This window comes from Etheostoma cragini, chromosome 20 (genome assembly GCF_013103735.1).
Source record: "Etheostoma cragini isolate CJK2018 chromosome 20, CSU_Ecrag_1.0, whole genome shotgun sequence".
NCBI classification, from domain to species: Eukaryota; Metazoa; Chordata; class Actinopteri; order Perciformes; family Percidae; genus Etheostoma; species Etheostoma cragini.
Window position 1 is genome coordinate 18,828,912 of NC_048426.1, and position 18,774 is coordinate 18,847,685.

The 18,774-nt window shown below is 39.3% G+C and overlaps 1 protein-coding gene across 1 annotated transcript in view; it reads right to left on the reverse strand.

Annotated features, from left to right (window-relative positions):
- Positions 1-4,312: 4,312 nt before the first annotated feature.
- The window catches only part of sntg2 (syntrophin, gamma 2), a 64,370-nt gene continuing 49,908 nt past the window's right edge, over positions 4,313-18,774 (reverse strand). The window contains exons 13-17 of the mRNA XM_034857950.1: positions 18,375-18,446; positions 17,877-18,086; positions 6,791-6,883; positions 5,900-6,010; positions 4,313-5,640 (exon numbers count right to left, since the gene is read on the reverse strand). Coding sequence (XP_034713841.1) covers positions 5,515-5,640; positions 5,900-6,010; positions 6,791-6,883; positions 17,877-18,086; positions 18,375-18,446 — 612 coding nt within the window. The 3' untranslated portion in view covers positions 4,313-5,514. The remainder of the gene's footprint in view (positions 5,641-5,899; positions 6,011-6,790; positions 6,884-17,876; positions 18,087-18,374; positions 18,447-18,774) is intronic.

Consider the following 18,774-nt stretch of genomic DNA (forward strand, 5'->3'; position numbering starts at 1 on the left):
CATTTCTTTAAACCAATCACAATCGTCTTGTTAACTAGACTATCATCTTGCTAACTACACGTTTTAACATAACAAGTTTCTTCCTGAGGCAATTTTGCAGCGGCACCGTGGCTCTGTCCGACGCTTCCCATCCAGGAACCACGGTGGCCGACAGGGGCAAACGCCCTGCGACTTAAGAAAACACATGCAAATAGACAAAACACAAGCAAATTAAGAAAACAACTTCATTAATTTGACAACACGTGCAGCATTTAGCAAACGTGCTTCAAAAACACAAATATATAAACAATGAGTGAGAGAGAGACCAAGAGAGAGAGAGAGAGAGAGAGAGAGAGAGAGAGAGAGAGAGAGAGAGAGAGAGAGAGAGAGAGAGAGAGAGAGAGAGAGAGAGAGAGAGAGAGAGAGAGACCCGGGACACTAACATCAGTACAACAGCGTGCTGAGTATGAAGTCTTTTGCACATGCAGGTAAGATAACCTGACAACGGTGACAGACTGACTCACTCAAATTCCTACCTTTTTTGTGGTTGCCTTTTAAAGTGCTATATACAATACATTTATTATTGAATCACTGATGATGATGATGATGATGATGATAATGATGATTATTATTATTATTATCATCCAACCATGTGTGAAGCTTTGCTATGATGGTGGATAATTAAAAAGTTTCTCCTGCTTCGTGGAACATGAGGCATCCAGTGCCACGATTTAAAATTAGAAACTGGTTGGACAGTTGAATGTTCAGCACCTTAAGATTAATGTTGAATCCCTAAATACAGTCAGAGGGATGATCATGTCAAGCTCTGTGTTAAAGTATCACAGATCATGAGCTTGTGGTCTATATAACCCTCTATGACTCACTGATGTCCAAATTAACATTAAGCCAACACAATGGCTACATGGAAGGTGGATGTTCCCACAACTTGCCAAGCCAAGAGGGCATACACCCATACATCAAATTAAAACGGACAACCATTGACCTGTCGTGTCCTATATAAAATACCCAGTGAAAGGATTTTCAGTCTCAGCATTGTAGGAAAACAGAGGTGAATAATGAACCCATCAGACAGGTTTAAACATAACTGATCCAGTGTTCTGATCAATCCTTTGAGCTACGTCTGACGTAATTTATGACTTCCAGGCTCATGTTTTTTTGGGTGACAGAAGGAAATGAACAGCCAGGGCCAATGACACCCAGCTGAATGTTTCTCACCTCTCTTTGAATTATTACGGATTTATCATTGCTCAAGTCCGGAATGGGGGGGGGCAATGCCTTCCCAGATGAGATCCTTCCCCCCAATTCTCAAAATTCATTGTATTAAATAACATAAAATGTTAAACATAAATTGACAAAATAATTAAAACATGCAAACAAATGCATAAGTTAAATATTACATTTAATAAATTTATGGTGAGGTCAGAATCGGGTACGCCACTCTTTCCTAAATCACACATTGGTGCTGCCTGACTGGCTGTGCAGGAGGCAGAGCTGCTAACATTAGCCACACTGCTAAGTTGTTACGAGAGGGGTTGTTGGGACTATACAACATTGTAAACAGGGCTATATGGATGATCAGTTTTTGGTGGAATGCCAGTTTACAAATGAACTGTCGACTTATGTGAGACAAGAGACTTTTTTCCTTGTACCTGAATTGAACTGAAAAATACACTGGATTTTTGCTGACCACATGGAGTTGTGGAACTTCATTTTAATTTATTTAATTACCTTTATTTTACCAGGAAATAATCCCATTGAGATTGCCTGTTGGTGATTTTAGTAGTCAGGAGAGAACATTGGTAAGAAGGCAGCTTAAACATTATGGCCTTGACAAATATACCAATGCTCCAAGCCGCGATTGTGCAAGGAAGGCCAACCAAAGCTCTCATCCAAGCTACAGGGAGGACTAGGAAAACTGTATTATTACTGTATTAGTTACAAATCTTAGTGCTGCATGCTACATTAGATAATGTAAGACCACTTTATGGCTAATTTGGGTTTATAAAAGTGTAGCCTACTTGTGTTTATTATATGTGGTGCCAGCTTGTCTTTCTGTCAACTGGTTTTGGGGATATTAATATTAAAATATTAAACGATGCATAAACGTTTCTCTAATTTGTGGTCGACAGTGGCTTATCTGGTGTATATTTTTTAATGAGCTGTTGGCTTTGAGTATGTGCGCTGTAGATACTGTGTTGTTAGGATAAAGGTGAATGAATTTATATTGCTGTGTAAATCAGGTAAATCAGACTGAGACACGCATGTCTTGCACCTCTCCCTCCGTGCTGTTTGCTCGTTGCATTTGCTGTACAAAGAGGGAGTCTTATTTTTGTTTCAGGGCAGGAGTTAAATGTCAGAGATACATTTTGTAGTACTTTAGCGAGTAGTTCTTGTCACCAACATGGCATTGTATACATACCCACGTACACTGTGAGAGCCCACTTCTGTCTTAAAGATAATGCCGCTCATCTCGGCAAAAAAAAAAAAAGAAAAAACGTGCCTCCTTACTGACAGTTGTCTGGCGCCGGTGCAGGTCGAGTCATTAGTTCACCCAAGCCAAGTCCAGAATCAAGTCACTTTTTAATCAGCAGATTGCATTCAGCAGTTTGCTTTTTTCCTTTGTGTGTGTACATTTTAAATCCCAAAGTGATAACTCGTGACCCAGAAGGGTTGACTAATGAGGCTTCATCAGGATGCTAGTCAACTCAAGTCAACACCTCAAGAATATAATGCAAAATATGACATTTTCAATGGAAGTTTGGGGTCCCCTGCTGGAGCTGCTGCCCCCGCGACCCGATACCGGATAAGCGGTCGAAGATGGATGGATGGACATTTTCAATGGCAGTGCTGTATACCAACCTCTTTAATTTGGCTTTTAGACTTTAAAAGTCTCTGAAACAGAGTATTCTTTCTTGACATTTTAGCCAATGTTTTGAAGAAGCAGAAGCAGCTGGTAACACACTCAATGACCAGAACTGACTTGTATCAAAGGAAAATCAACCCAGACACCAGCAGCAGCATTTGGTAGCACCAAGGACAGAACAGTAGGAAGGGGAATATTTTAATTGAAAGAAACTAAATACATCCCAGGGTTAGCATTGAGTATAATTATGTCACTCATTCCTACTTCTTAAGATATTGCTATGCTAATGAAACACGTGCCAAAGGAAGTGTCACATTTTAAGAAACACGCTTATTTGCTTTCTCGCCGGGTTATATACAGTAAACCATCAATACTACTCTTCTATCTGTCAATTAAATTTGAAGCTACAGCAAAGAGGGCATAGACTGGAGTGCCAAGCCTGGTCTTATCCCAATTTAACAATATATTAATCTGACGCGCCAGATTTTCTTTACACACAACAATCTGAGAAGCCCTCATTGGAAACTGTTTGAAAAAGGGCAGGCACTTTCAAATGCTTGGCAGGTGATTGGATGAACCATCTGTGTATCAAACTCTAGCCAAAACCAGTCGGGAGAAGAGTGAAAACACATTCTCCATCGAGAAAAGCCTTTAGTCCTGTTTTTTTGTTCTTCTATCATGGAAGAAGTACTGCCAAGCTCTGATATGACTGATGCTGTTGTACCATCTATGCTAACATCCTTAGGAGCCATCATTGTTTCAAACGAACAGTTGCACACGCCTAAACCACGACCATTTCTGACTGCCAGTAGCTCCTCACAGGATGCTGATTAGTTGAAACAAATGGTGGTTTGGACACAAACGCATTGTGTAACTGAAGTTTGACAAGACAGATTTTCACATGATCTTGTCAGAATCCAGCTGTCGTGCAAGTTAAACAAAATCTGCCTACCAGCCCCTTTTAAACTCAGGTCTAGTTTAATTCACACAAAACAACAGATTATGGTTTTACAATGGGTTATGTTGAGTTGTGGTGACAAGCCAGAATCACTGTGCCCGTTCAATCAACAGTCCAGCACATAAAGCCTGTTATTGGAAAACTATTCCTTCCAAATAAACTGTAAGCTAATGTTGAGTGAGATGATTGAAATCCCCTGGATGAAATAAGTACCAAGTGTCAGCTCAGCTCATTTTATACCAAAAAACAACAAAAGAATGACTAACACAACAGGCTTATTGAGTACAAGCAGACAAACTCAAGCAAACAAAGAATGTGAACCTATATTTTGAGTTCAGCAGCCAACAGGCCTCTGAGGTAGTGCTGGAGTTGCAGCACCAGCAGTACAGGTAATATACAGCAGTTGAGTGGCTGGGCTAAAGCTACATCCACCACCAACCCTCCACTTCCAAAGCAGCTGTATAAACACACAGGGAGCTGTGACATGTCAAAGATGAGAGGCGTTGTGCTTTATGAGCAATTTATTGGAAACACAGCAAATATGCATTTAACCATTACAGAAAGCAACTGATGAGACAGTGTGTTCACTGTATTAAAATTGGAGTTGATATAATTGGTACTTTAAAGCTATAGTGCGTAGTTTTTTGCCTCCATGACAAAAAGTAATGAAAAAAACTGTCAGCGCGTCCACATCATACAAGCCTTCAGTGATCATGTAACAAATCATTTGCCATTGGCTTGAATGGAACGGACATTCATTAATAGCAAAAAGTTACACACTAAAGCTTTAACAGTGCTTTTAGGCTAAAATGTCACCATTGGTCAGAGAGACTGGAAACTCAGGAATGTAACTTTTAGTAGATCCAAAAGATGGTCACAACAGCACAAACATCACACAATTTAATCTAAGCCATTAAAGCAGCCCAAATGCTGACTTATGTTTGATTTAAGTCCGGACCATATCAGAAAAGGGTTGATTCAACGCAATAATTATTTGGAGGCTTATTAAACTGCATTATATTGTAAGATGTTTGTGTTTACAGGCATGACAAAAGACTGGAAACAGAGGTTTAGGGTTAGTATTTTCATTTCAGTTCAACTGTAAATTTAAAATAAAATAAATCCTTGTCAAATACCTGTATCCCCCCCACACAGGTCTTTGACAAGGTGTGGCAAGCTGTTCCCCCCCCCCACCCCCAGTGACAGTAAACCAGCATCAGATTCCGGTCTGTTAAAATGCACTTACTAGATTTAGGTACGGCAACACAGTTCTTCATAGATACAGCATTAGCTGAGAATTCCTGCTAGAAACAGTGGCAGTTGATATGTTTAGCCATTTGTGTCCTGTTGTCAAAAGTATGGCTGTTAAACACCATATGGTGGAACGGGCGATGCTTTTCAAAGTGACAAGTAGACAGATAACCTGCGATCAGAACTGGTGTCCATTATGTACTGGGAAAAAACATTAAAGAAATGGAAGAACTATTAATCCGTTTGGATTGTGTTTTTTTCTACATGTGATAAATTGAATAACATCTTCCTTTCGCCATTATTTCTATACATCATGTACCTCTACAGTATTTTACAAATAGCAGTTCATATAAAAATAGCAAGAACAAGATATACATTTTAATAGGCTCTGTGCATAAAATACTTCTGATTTGCCAGAGGTGAACATGACGATGAGGATGAGTCAACTGTTCATGTAGTTTCCAGGGAAGGAAAGGGCAGGGAAGTGAGGGTCCATGGAGGCCACTTTGGCAGCAATAAAAGAATGTATACAGTGAAGGACGGCTGTTAAGTTGGCAAACTCCAGTTCCTGGAGAAAAAAAAAAAGACAGAAAGTACAAGTATCAATTAGTACATGAGGTTGATACTTTAAATGACATTTTCCAAACTTAAGATTGCTTAAAAATGTATTTACCACACTAGTTACCAGACACATGAAAGCAAAAGTCTCTACAAAGATCTTCACTAACTTTGCTTGTTAGCTCATTGGTATCAGTGAGCAAAAAATGGTGTAAAATATATTACAAATTCGACAGGTCATTATGTACCTTTGTTGTTGATTTTATTACCTTCATCTCTATTTGGTTGCTTTCGGCATTCTTGAAAAGGAGTTTTACCCTGGTTTTCCCATCATCAGAGGAGCCTTTAAGTTGAGAAAACTTATATCGCCACAGTGTGGTCTACAAAGGAGGGAGGGGATCATAAAGCGCAGCAGAACAGCGATTTCAATAAGGAGTAGATCATTTAAATACCATGTCTAACAAAAGGAAAATCAGTGCTGTAACACTGTTGCAGTGATTCAATGATCACCCTTTTAAAATGTAGTGTACTCAGGCAGTAGTACAGTACATAAAGTAGTACATTTTGTGCAGAAAACATATTTGATATCTGTGACCTAACCGTGTTTTGTGCAGATGCTCTCTCTGTTTGCCGTCATGTTAAACAGAACCGTACCCAAGGACAGTCTGAGCAAACAGGACGATTAGAGTATTAAAATTGGGATGAGACCATCCTGTTATTAACTAAGCAGCGGAGGACGGAAGCAGGCGGGAAATGACACTATGTAACATGTACCTGTAACCAGTTTTGAGTTGTTTCTTCTGCAGATAAAACTCAGGACTTTGTGTGTATACAATATTTTGTGTGTGCAATAGAGTCCTTTTACTTTAAGGCCCCATTCTACCGGATTATTTAGCCCACCACAGTAGCAAGGCTGCGAAAAAGAATCTCAAAATGTACCTTTTCTAATAATAGCTTACCATTCTCTGAAATACAGCAATTCTACACTTTATTCTGGAAAGTTCATTGTGCAAGATTAGTGGCATTTGAGATACTTGCTTTATATTTCAGAGTTATTTAAAATGCGTTTTCAAATATAATGGAAGGGAATAAGGACGAGTACAAGGGAAGAAGAGGACAGACCAGGATGTCAGCAACAATTGATCTCATTAATACTTCACCTTTGAAGTGCCTTCTGAGCAGGTGAAGCCTAATCCAAAATCTATGGTGAAACACAGCACATTCCCCTGGCTGCTGCACATGTAGCTTTTGGACTGTTGAGAGAGAATTAATATCCATTAACATACTGATTTCACATTTCTGTAATGACATACTGTGCAAACAGTACTCTCTGCATGAGCATCCAAGACAATAAACATACAATAAGACCATAGAAGCACATATTATACACTGTACTGTGTGGTACTGTGTTTTACCTTCATTTTGTTCCTTATTTGTGGAAGTGAATGCAGCCCACTGTTACCAGGGGATTAATATATTATTCACTTGGTATGCATGATACATTTCAGTCTTAGCCCTCATTTAATGTCTTCTTAGATAACACAGAATAGTTTTCCGCTGCAACACTGACTTGCTATAGTAGAAAAAACACAGGTCTAACTTTTGTTTAGAATGGCTGTATTTTGTTTAGGTGTGTGTGAGTAAGACAAGCCAGCGAGGCAGTGTTTATAATTGCACTGGCACACATGAGTGGAATGTTATTAGTTAACTCAAAATGTATTTGGATTATTCAGAAGTTATAATTAATTGAATAATTAGGCTGAAGAATGAATTGCAAAATGATCATTCATTTAAATGATGTACCAAGGCGTGGTCACAGCTGAATGTGAAACGGCTAAATAAAACTAATTTTGACAACTTTGCACCGTTGTTGCACTAGTGTCTTGGCTAAACTTGAGAGGCCAAAATGGAGAAAGCTATCAATAGCTTACTAGCTGTGCTGCTACCGTTTATAAAAAAATAAAAAACACATATACATTTGGGCCTACCTTAATTCAAATTTTAAATAATGCTGCAACTGCAGGGGTTGTGCAATAGCTTTATGGTAGTCTTATCACTGCTTGTGTAATATGGGAAATATGTGTAATTTGTGGTTGTGATTTGCAACAAAATTGTGTATAATTTGCTCGTTTTTTTTTAATTACTACCACTATAGAGGCAGCTACTGTGCAGTATATATGCAGCATTTGAATGCTAGACAAATTTTCATTCTCTCTAAATTAGACTCTCTAAATTTAAAAAAACAACTAAAACCTATAATAAATAGAATACTTCGTTAAAAAACCAAGCAGCATGTTATAAGAATAGTGCAACCATAGCCCCATGCAATCGCCACAGGAAAAAGTGCAGAGAATGGACTTAAAGTCAGAGTTTCATATGCCTCAGGGAAGAAGCTGCCTTGTTGTTCTGGCTTTGAGCCTGTGCAGCCTTCTCTTTAAAAAAAAGATGAAAAGTTTACCCAAGTCACGGGTAATAATTCTCCTGAACAAACTGGTGATTAGCAGGCTTGTTAGCCAAACCTTGCAGAAAATGCAGACATTCTGGAGAATGAGAAACCCAAATCTCAACCCCTGTCCCTTGAGACCTTGATCCTTGGAATCCATCACTGATCCAACAGGCTACCACACAAACTTCCAATATCTGGCTGACCATCATTGTTTTGTGCTATTGGGTCAAGACAAATTCTTATCTCTTATTTGAAAATTTGATGCCCACAGCAGATGTGGAATTGAAATAATGAAAACACAAACTGTCCAACAACAACGCCAACACTGGATCTTATATATTGTGTGCAGTTGTTCTTGGCACTAAGTGTAAATACCATGAGAGCTACAGCAAACATTCAAATTCCTGGCGTGCTTACACATGCTTGAGTTACAGTATGTATAATTGCTTATCCTCCTATCCCTTTTTTGAATGTTGATGTTAAAGAAGCATAGCAAACTAGTTTGGCATCCATAAAGCAGCAAGTTCAAGGTAAAATGCCTATGTTGTATTCTATTCTAACTGTGTGGGTAAATAAAAAAAATTAAAAAAGAGTTGTAATATATGAACCCCTCTTTTGCAGAAAGCAACTACTGTAATCAAGTTAACATTCGTTGTCTCATCCAGCTCTCAGTGTGGGAACAAGTTGCTGAAGGTTTGTGTCATGAATCTCCATACAGACCGAGTGTGGCTGTCCTTTTAATTGTATTTTCTGCTCATAAAGTTCTTTTTTTAATACTTTTAATATTATTTTGCCCATATATACATATAACGTGTTCACATGAGAGTTGGGAAAAGCAGCATCCTAATTATGACAATGACACATGACAGAGGAAACCCATTATAACAATGCCATACAGTAAATTGTTACCATTCATTTTGCTGCTACGACACAAACAATAATATGTCTCACAATTATTTTCAAGTCTTTTGAAAGCACTGATGTGTAAGCTTTCTATTCTCTGTGGAGCAATATCCCTCTAAAGGCTTTTCTTGCCACATGACTTCATTTTTGTGTCAACCACTCAGTTGGAATACTAAGAAGTGTATCCCAATTTTCTGTTCCTGGTATATATGCCTTTCATTTCCACCTCTGTTTTTTCTTTCACTTGAGAACACAGCAGGGACATGGTGATTTCAATTATAGAGTGCAGTGTGCAGTGAAAAAGGCATGGGAATGTACAGTCCTTTCACTGAAAGTGTTTTCTGCTCCCAGCCCTCAACCCTACTGTCTCTAGTGGTGTCGGTAATTCAGCTGTGACGGGGATAAGAAACAGTGTCAGGCAAGCCGCTAAGTTCTTCCTGTCACCACATGTAAGACCGATGTGCCATGGTGAGCCGTGACTACACATCTCTAATTGGTAGGGATTTTTACTGGGGGAATTAGCAACATGAAATCACATATTTTTTAAGAAAATCTCCTAAGACGGACAGAAGACAGAAGCTAGGTATTTGGGATGTGAGACCCACAGCTGCATCTTTGTAAAAAAAGGAAGCTGATATATACATATTGATATCTGTCTCACCTGGAGGCCCACCCAACAAATGAGGAATTTGCGTGTCATCCTTGCCCAGGGGCTCATGCCTCGGTTTGGATTCCAATTTTTAGACTGCACTATGTGCACCTCACCACAGCAATGTGGAAACTTTAGGCACTGGATGTCAGCCAAAGAAATTCTGCTGCCATTAAGTTGTTCTTTTATCTCTTTTCTTTATTTTGGATCCCCATTGATAATAGCATTGTTTAAAATGAATTGCGGTGTGAAAGTAAACATTAAAATGCAACTCATCTAAAAAGTCTGAACAACACTGGCAAGAAGTATTTTACTGCTGAAATTAAACTGGGTTGTCTATGCAGTGGAATAGTGGAATTATGGTACCACATGGCCAGAGTAAAACAGAATAGGGGCGGTGGCATTCCCTTTCACTCAAATGGTAAAATACCTACACTTACCATTATGCACGGCACAGGACCAATAAACACTCCCTTTGGTGGGTGTCATAATGTGAGCACTTCACAGAATCAACATGGGGGCCGGCTGAAAACATTTTTTAGACATTTAGACGAGAAACAGGCAATGCAGAATCATAATCTTGGTTTATATTTAATTAGTGTTGCCTATTTTTACAGTTTAATCTGAGTTTGGTCTGAGTTTAAGGCAAGATGGAGGGAAGTTTACCATTGTTGCGTTACGAATAATACCCACATTGTTCTGATACAATGCTGTTTGAAAAATCTGCAAAGTATCCCTTTAAGAGTCTTAGATGAAGACAAGCCAAGACATATACCTTGTACCGTTTTAAGAAGTGCCACCTGTTTGTCCCATTTTTCTCTTTGTTGCTTTGGTGAGTTGGTATTATATGCTACATCTTAAACCTGTAATAAGAAAGCTTTTTGCCACTTGAGGGCAGTGGGCACATGCTGTGAAGCCAACACTTGCCTGGTTTATTTATACATGCAGTTCATAAAGAGCTACATTCATTGGGTTTGGGGCAGTTTATCACGTAAAGCTTTGGGCTCAGACTGGATTATCTTAAATTGTAACAGACAATTCTTTGTCTTTCTCTCACTGACTGTCATTCATTTGTGTCCCATCCAGAAGGCTAACCTCCATGAATCTACCAGAGTACTGATTACACTCAGGTGTGCAACAAGCAGACGGAGGAGGGTGGATTGCAAAGAGCAATATTCACTCTCCTTTTGCGGTTTAGTCTCCATTGACTCCTAAGTGAAATCTCTGGCTGTTAAGCAGCTAAATGCTTCACCATATTTACCAGGTAGTCAAGCCTTTTGTCTGTCTGCTGTTTGTGTGCTGGGAAGGAAGCGTACAGTGAGTTTGTCAGAGCTTTTATGATGAAAAACAGCTGCCTGCAGCAGCCAAAAACATTATGAGCACAGTGGGACTAAACCACAACAGAGTTGTGTAGTTCGTAAACCAGGACAGTGATCTAAAAACATTGTAAAGCTCTGTAATGGGAACTGCAGGGTAGGGTGACAATTCTGTGGTAGTTTTTCACTCCAAGCAAACCCTTCCCCAGTAGACAGTGAATTGATCCATTGTTATTAGGAAATTATTAACAAACACTGAACCTACGTATTTTCTGTTGAATACTGTAAAAAGTACAAGTTAATCGAGCTTAGTGTCCGTGTCAGTCTCCACACAACAGGAATGTTGTGCTGGTTATTTCAAAGACAAAATAACAGGGATCTTAGCCAGAGACCCCAAAAGTGAAATATGAAACAACGTGACTGCTTGCTGTGAGCTAAAAGACCCCATCAACGCCACGTTGGGCTCCATCATCGCCACAAAAAAAAAAAAAAAAAAAAAAAATAAGTAGGGCAGATGAGAGCGAAAACGCAGGCTGGACAGTTTTGTTACGCCCCCTACTTCTAACCCATCAGCAGTGTTTATGTAATGCTCACATCCAGTCAATGTGAAGGTTATCCTAAGTTGGACTGTGCTGAGTGTTCCTCAGAAGCCACAGGAGGCTAGCCTAATTGGCTGGAGAACATAGAATCACAAGAAAATTGAAATGCTTCATCACTTTCATTGGTTTCCCAAAGGATGGTGTCCCACATTTGCATCATTAAAGACTGAAAAAATGCTACATTATCATATTTCATACTTTTACTGGTAAGGGGGGAAACTGCCTGTGCAGATCTGTCTTAGAGGTGAAGTCACCTACCGAGAACAGTGTTATTAAACACCACTTCTATTATCAATGTAGGCCAATCATGGATGTTGACTGTATTCAGGATGAACAAATAATTAAGACACATTCAAATACGCCCAGAAGTCAAATTTTGCCACGTTAAAACAATCCAGAAGACAAATATTCACAAATCAGATGTGTCAATCTACTTGTTTAGACTGAATTTTAAACCTCCTTGTCCTTAATGTGACTTGCAACTTGACAATTGACACTGATGTCACACTCACCGTTGGTTCTGCCCCAATAGCTGGCTAAGAGCTAATGTGTGACTGCAGCATCATACACTTTTGCATAATGTCATTCCCCCTTTGAAGCTAATGTGTTGTGCAGCAGAGGAGTTCTGCATCAGGGGAAGAAGGCTAACATGTCCATCCTTTATCCTGCAGCTTGTTTTTGCCTCTGTGCTGGAAGAACACATCTGCTTTTGCCGTTGACAGCAAGCGATATAAATAAAATTAATAGAATAAATAGATTAACATTACCTAAACACCATCCAACCAGTTCCCTTGGACTTTCTAACTTCTTCCTTTAGCTCAGAAGGTGATCCTTCAAGACTTTTAGGGCTCCTGCACACTGCCCGCGTGGCGTATCAATTTTTGTTTGGGCCCCCATGTTAATAGGTTATAGTTTGCACACTGCCTGCGTGACAAGCACGTCTTAGGCGCAACCAACGCCTTGTTTAAGGCGACACGCAAGCTTGTTGGAATCCTTTTCAGGCAAAATAGAATACGAAGAGATGTTTATATGTCATTTTGACACAAATGCATTCAAATTGCTTTATTAATGTTTTTAAGTTGTATTTCAAATGGATTCTCATAAAACAATAACATGGGCTTCATAGTCTCATGAAAGGGAGTTGATGTGTGTGTGTGTGTATATATATATATATATATATATATATATATAATAAGGCTAACAGCGCCACATCAGACATGTTTCTGGCGTGAAAAGACGCCACGCAGCCGCCACGTAACTGACACACAACAGAAACGCCAAGCTCACGCCATGCAGGCAGTGTGCAGGAGCCCTTAGCGTGGTGAGTGCTTTGCTCCTGTGCTTCTTTGTTATTCTACTGTACTGGATCCATGTATTATGTAGCACAGAAGGTGCAGAGAGGAGATAAACTCTGGACAATGAAATTAAAATTTAAGTTTAAGATATCAGCTTTCATAAAGGCCACTACATGGGTTACCATAAAACTTGTTCTTGGAACTGTGTGTGTGTGTGTCTGTGTGTCACTTTTTTGGAGGCCTTTTGTGGTACTGTTGTTGTGAAGTGCAACTATGAGAGTTCATTTCTTCAAACATTGTAGAATTTTGTAAATAATTCCATTATAAAAAAGCTTACTTATAAAATGAGAATTTTAAGCTTTAAAAAATTTGGTTCCCCTTCATTTCAAATCACGCACATGCAGGAGTCTAGAGAACACAGGCAAACTTGTCAATTAAATATTGATTGAGTTTGAAAACACAGATTTGACAGATAGTCGAGTTAGCCGTTTCGATTTACCTTACAGAGATCTGACGAGTAGTTAGCCATAGTCCTCATAAATCGAGCAGAGCTTAGAATGCCAACACAGAGAAAGCATTCAGGGACATCCTGAAGAGGGACATCCGGTGGAATTTCCGGCAATTCCTGAACAATCCTGGAAGTGGAACGTTGTCGATATAGACTAACAGTACTTTAATGGCCATTACACTGGGTCTTCAAAAGTAGGTTCTAAGATTTAAGAGACATTTGTCAACAGAACTACACTCAGAAACATGATGGCTATGGTCAGCCAGACAATTTGACCAAAAAAAACCCCATAAAACCCCCACACAAAACAGGATTAAAAAGCTTGCCACGCCTAAACAACACGGCAGAGGCAAATAAGATCTCATAAGAGATCAATAATTTTATCTGCCTGAGGTTAGTTTCACTTGTACACTAATAAAAATGTCATGTTGGTGTATATAAAACATACGGGTCCCCTGTATATATAAAAATGTTTTTTAAGATGGAGGATTAGCATGTGCAGAAATAACTGGAGGATGTAATTGAGTCCAGTAGAATTATGACTCTAAACTCTGAGTGACCACATGAGCCCTCAGAACATAAAAGGGATTATAAATGGCCCAGAAGACTTTGAGATTGACAGTTTTTGCTAAAGAGCCATTGTCCCGTGCCAGAGTCAACCATGCTGCCAGGATAATACTCACATATACTATTCCAAAGGACAACTGGTGAAGCCATTTAATTATATCTGGTTCCCATGTTGACCCAGAAAGGATTTCGGTCTACTAGTGATTGGAATATCTTCTGACAGGTGCTCTGCTGCCATATTTATAAATCCCGTTTTAAAGGGTCCAGAGCAACAAGGGCCTCAGGCTTCATAGCTTTTTTAGCCTTTATTTTTGGTTGGCCACATTTGATGAGTGAAAGGGTGGGAATGGGGTTAAAATACAAAAGGCACCGCTGGCCATTTAATGAAGAGTCTGACCTGACATGTGGCGTGCTTTCTTAATTCCTGAATACAAAGTGTGGTCATGGCAATGTGGCATCTTAAAACGCTATTTACCAAAAATAATTCAGATTGTGTTTTTATTAAGGAACCTTACGCCTGTGCTTTTAATTGAGTTATTCACAGTAGGTGACTCATTTAAAATATATATATATATATCAAAAATGTAAATTAAAGTCTACCAATGTAGCACTTACCAGCTTTGTCACCCTTACTTGCTCTCATTTTTTTAATTTCTATACATGTTTGTATTAATAATAGCATACATTTTTCTTGTTGTCTTAGTTTAGTTTGTATGTTCTGCTATGTCTATTTTAACAATGCAATAATAAGTTATACTATATGGTGTCTTATCTGTCTTGTACTTTTTATAGGTAAAATAAAAAGTTGATTACAAACATTTGTATACATTAGTAGAGATTAAAATTGACCTACAATTTGTTTTAATTGATCTCAAACTTAATGAGTGAACGTAATGAGTTAATTCAAGAAGTTCCAGCTCCTTTATTATTTACAATAAATGCAGAAAACACCCAGGCAACTGTAAAGACTAATCAAGATGTTTAGCTTAGTTAATTATATAGTCAGAGGGTAATCTGCTTAACAAATCACAAAACACACATATCATAGAAGCTTTAAGGAAATTTACACACATACAAATAAACTGGCATAGTTATGTCGGAAAAGAACAGGAAACGCCATGTACTGTAATTTGTTTGTGTGTAATTTGACTGCTGTGACATGAAACCGTGTACTAACCGTGTATGTGTACTCCTAAATTAGACTTTGAAAACAAATCACACATACTTTTTCTATTGATATTACCCAGTTGTATTCTTTTGAAAGTAGCAACAGAGTTTTTGAGCGAACTGACTTGCAGCAGTAAAAATAATAAGTAATAGCACATTAGACAGGTATCAAACATAAATAATAAGAAGTCATAAATTGTATGCAGTCTAACTTAACTGCAGTGCAAGATGGTGTGTTTGGCCCTGCATGTAAGTGCTTGACTGTGATTGGAAGCATAGTGAAGTAAATAATGAAAAATTTAACACAAGCGAACATAAAGACAGAGAAACCTGGAGAAGTAAGACCTGGACTCATACATTTTCTAAAGAGTGTTCGTGTTGGAGCCTATTGATGGACACGAGACAGCTGTTGCTGAGAACTGCTTAACAATGCACTCAACAGTTGATAGCCTTTACACTTTAAACATTTTTTGAGAGGCAATTTAATGGCTCATTGATGTGAGGACAATTTTTTAGGTGACTTAAGCTAAACACATTTAAAGTAACAATAACATTTATGGAAAACAGAGCGCTGCCTAGCTGTCAATTTTAAATTCAATTAAGTTCTTAATAAGAAAATTTAAAGCACATAACCTGTGATGTGTCTAAAGAAAAGACTTTTTGTCACATGAAATCGCTTCTCACCGATGAAGCATTAAATTGGTAGGCAGGGACAGTACTGATTAGAAATGTTATTAGGAATAGGCAATACTGATTAGAAATGTTCTGAAAAATATTTTACACTTACAGTGGTCATCTAGAGTGTATGCAACACTATCATTCAGAAAGAACTAACTAAAATGTTTATATAATGGTTTGGGATGTTAGCTACATTTGTCTTCAATATCTAATCGGCTTTTTCATTTCAATGTAATCAATCAATCAACTTCTGTTTAAATGATGAGTTACAGTTGATAATTGTATGTTTTAGTTAATTTGTGAGATAATAGGGTACTGGCCAGCATAAGGCTAAAGGGCAACACACATCAGCGGCATCACAGAGCTCGGAGTCAGCTGACATTAAATAGAAGTAGTCAAGTTACAGCACAGGGTTGGGCCAGGAAAAGTTTTTACAAGTAATATTTTACGAATATTATTTATTTTCAGTACAGCGTGTCAATATCTGTAATGTGACGACCCCAGCCTCCCTGCCATTAGTTGTCCCTGTTTTCTATTTTCTGGGGTCTCTGCCGTGTTGCAGGTGCTGATTGCCACTGACAAGCTGCACCCAGGTTGGGGTGTTACTACTGGCTCCTGTTGTCAGCAGGTCACTCTCTCTGAGGGCAGGCCTGTGACATGGACGACGGCTGGATGTTTCCTTATTTGGTGCTGGTGTTTAGGATATGTTTCTTATGTTGATTATTAATTAGTCTGTTTATAATAAATACATTTGTTTGGCAGCCTACCCTTGTGTTCTCCGCGTTTTTGTTGCAGCCTAGGAGCTGTGCTGGGACATTAATGGAAGAAAAACACAGCATGTGTGATAAATCACTAGAAGAGTAAAACACAAAAGGCGCCTGGACCGATGGCATCCCCGGCTGAGCTCTCACGGTGCGAGCAGATCCACTGCTTGAGGTTTTCAAAGACATTTTCAACCTCTCACTCTTCCAGTTGGTAGTCTGCACAAAAAGACAAAAGCCCTCTGCCTCAATGACTCCCGCCCAGAAGCACCCAACTGCTTTGAGCGGTTAGTCAAAACCTTCATTCACTATAGTTTGCATACAGGCCACCTTGATCAAGTGACGTCCTCTCCCTTGCCGTCCACACTTCCCTCTTCCAACAGAACAGATGAACACACATGCGAGAATGTTGTTCATAGACTATAGTTCAGCATTCAACACCATTGTGCCCTCCAAGCTTGTCTCCAAGCTCATCATCACTGCCATCTGTGATTGGATCCTGAGCTCTCAGACAGGCGGGCCCCATGCAGGGAGGACTGGTTCCGCCTCATCCTGCACCCTGAAGCTCAAACACCAGGTCTGCATTCTCAGAGCTCGTCTGTACTCCCTGTTCACTCATGACTACATGGCCACACACGGCTCCAACACCATCATAAAGTTCGCTGACGACACACACGTCATCGTCCGGATCACCTATAGCAACGAGACGGCCTACAGAGAGGAGGTCAGAGCCCTCTTTAGTCATCATCTTTAGTGCCAAGACAACAACTTCCATCTTAACGTCAGCTAAACAAAGGAGCCAATTGTGGCCTTTAAGGAGCAACAGAGACACACCCCCATCTCCATCAACTGGACTACAGTAAAGAGAGTCAGCAGTTTCAGGTTCCTCTGGTTCCCATCAGCGAGGCTCTGACCTAGACTCACCACACCGACACCATCTCCATCACACGCGATGTTGGATGTCCCTGAGGCCTAACGTTTTTATTACAAACAACTATGTATTTGTTGTGCGAATGAGTAATTAAGTACCTTAAAGCCTGATCAAGACACCAACTGTCGAGATTTTTGTTGTAATATCAGAAAAATATCATTATTTTTTAAGCGTATCTTCCACCAGCCAATATCACACACTCAAAACCTGACTAGAGAACAATGGCATACCCTTGCCCTAATGAAAATTAAAAACTATATGTGTCTGTATGCGCTGGGAGATGAGTACAAAGACCTGGACGCTAGCAAGATGGGGTGAAGCTTAGCATATTTCAGTGAGCAAATTTTTAAAAACGATATCTAAAGCAGGTTGTCTCATAAGTTTAGCAATAGAAGAATCCTCCACGTTATAAATGGAAACACTCACTCGTATTCGCTGCACCTCTAAGAAGACCGCTCGTTGGAAGGACTTCTCCCAGATAGCCAGGTCCGTGGCCAGCTCTACCCTGAAGGTGTGGCTCTGGCCGTGGCCGACCAGAATACTGAAGCACAAAGACTCATTGTCTTGCTGTTCAGGAGAATGTTCGAGCCCCAAGTAGAGCCTCGCCTGGAGCCAGCAGTCTTCCGCCATCCACAGCTGTAACACATTTTAATTATAACATGTTGGACTTTTTTTTTTTGCTGCCTCTTTACTTTTTTAATGCATAATTAAGGGGGGAGTAGTGAATTCCTTAATTCTCAGGTTAAACAAAGGAACCTCCACTGTTTACATTCCCTTGTTTGTGGAGCAGGAATATCACATTAGGTTAAGAGAGACTCGCTGAAACACTTTTCGATCTGACAAAAAGCAGCCATCTATACCAAGATAAAAATCTAAATGTTGATCATCCCTGATGCACATCACAGCACACCCCCATTAACATACCTTGTGGACCTTGAAAAGAACCTCATAGAGGTTATATGTTGTTTCAGCTTGTCCCCAGTCAGCAGCACTGATCTAAGAAACAAACATCAAGGAATGTGAGATGGAGAGGCAGCATATGAAAACAAGCTGTTTTGCACTTGTTAGAAGCACCTTCAAATACTAAATGCAAATGAAAGCTCTGCAGGTAGATTGGCTGTGCGAATGCCTGGATGAATGCCAGTGTTGGCTAACAAAATAGATGTATCCTGTTGCCATTTGCGCAGGTATATTCACATCAAATATAATAGCACATTTTATTTATATAGTTCTTTACATGGTACTCAGACATTTTACAGTAAAATCAGCACAAATAGCACATTAAAAACTGGTAATTAAGTAATAAAAGTATACTGTCTATAAA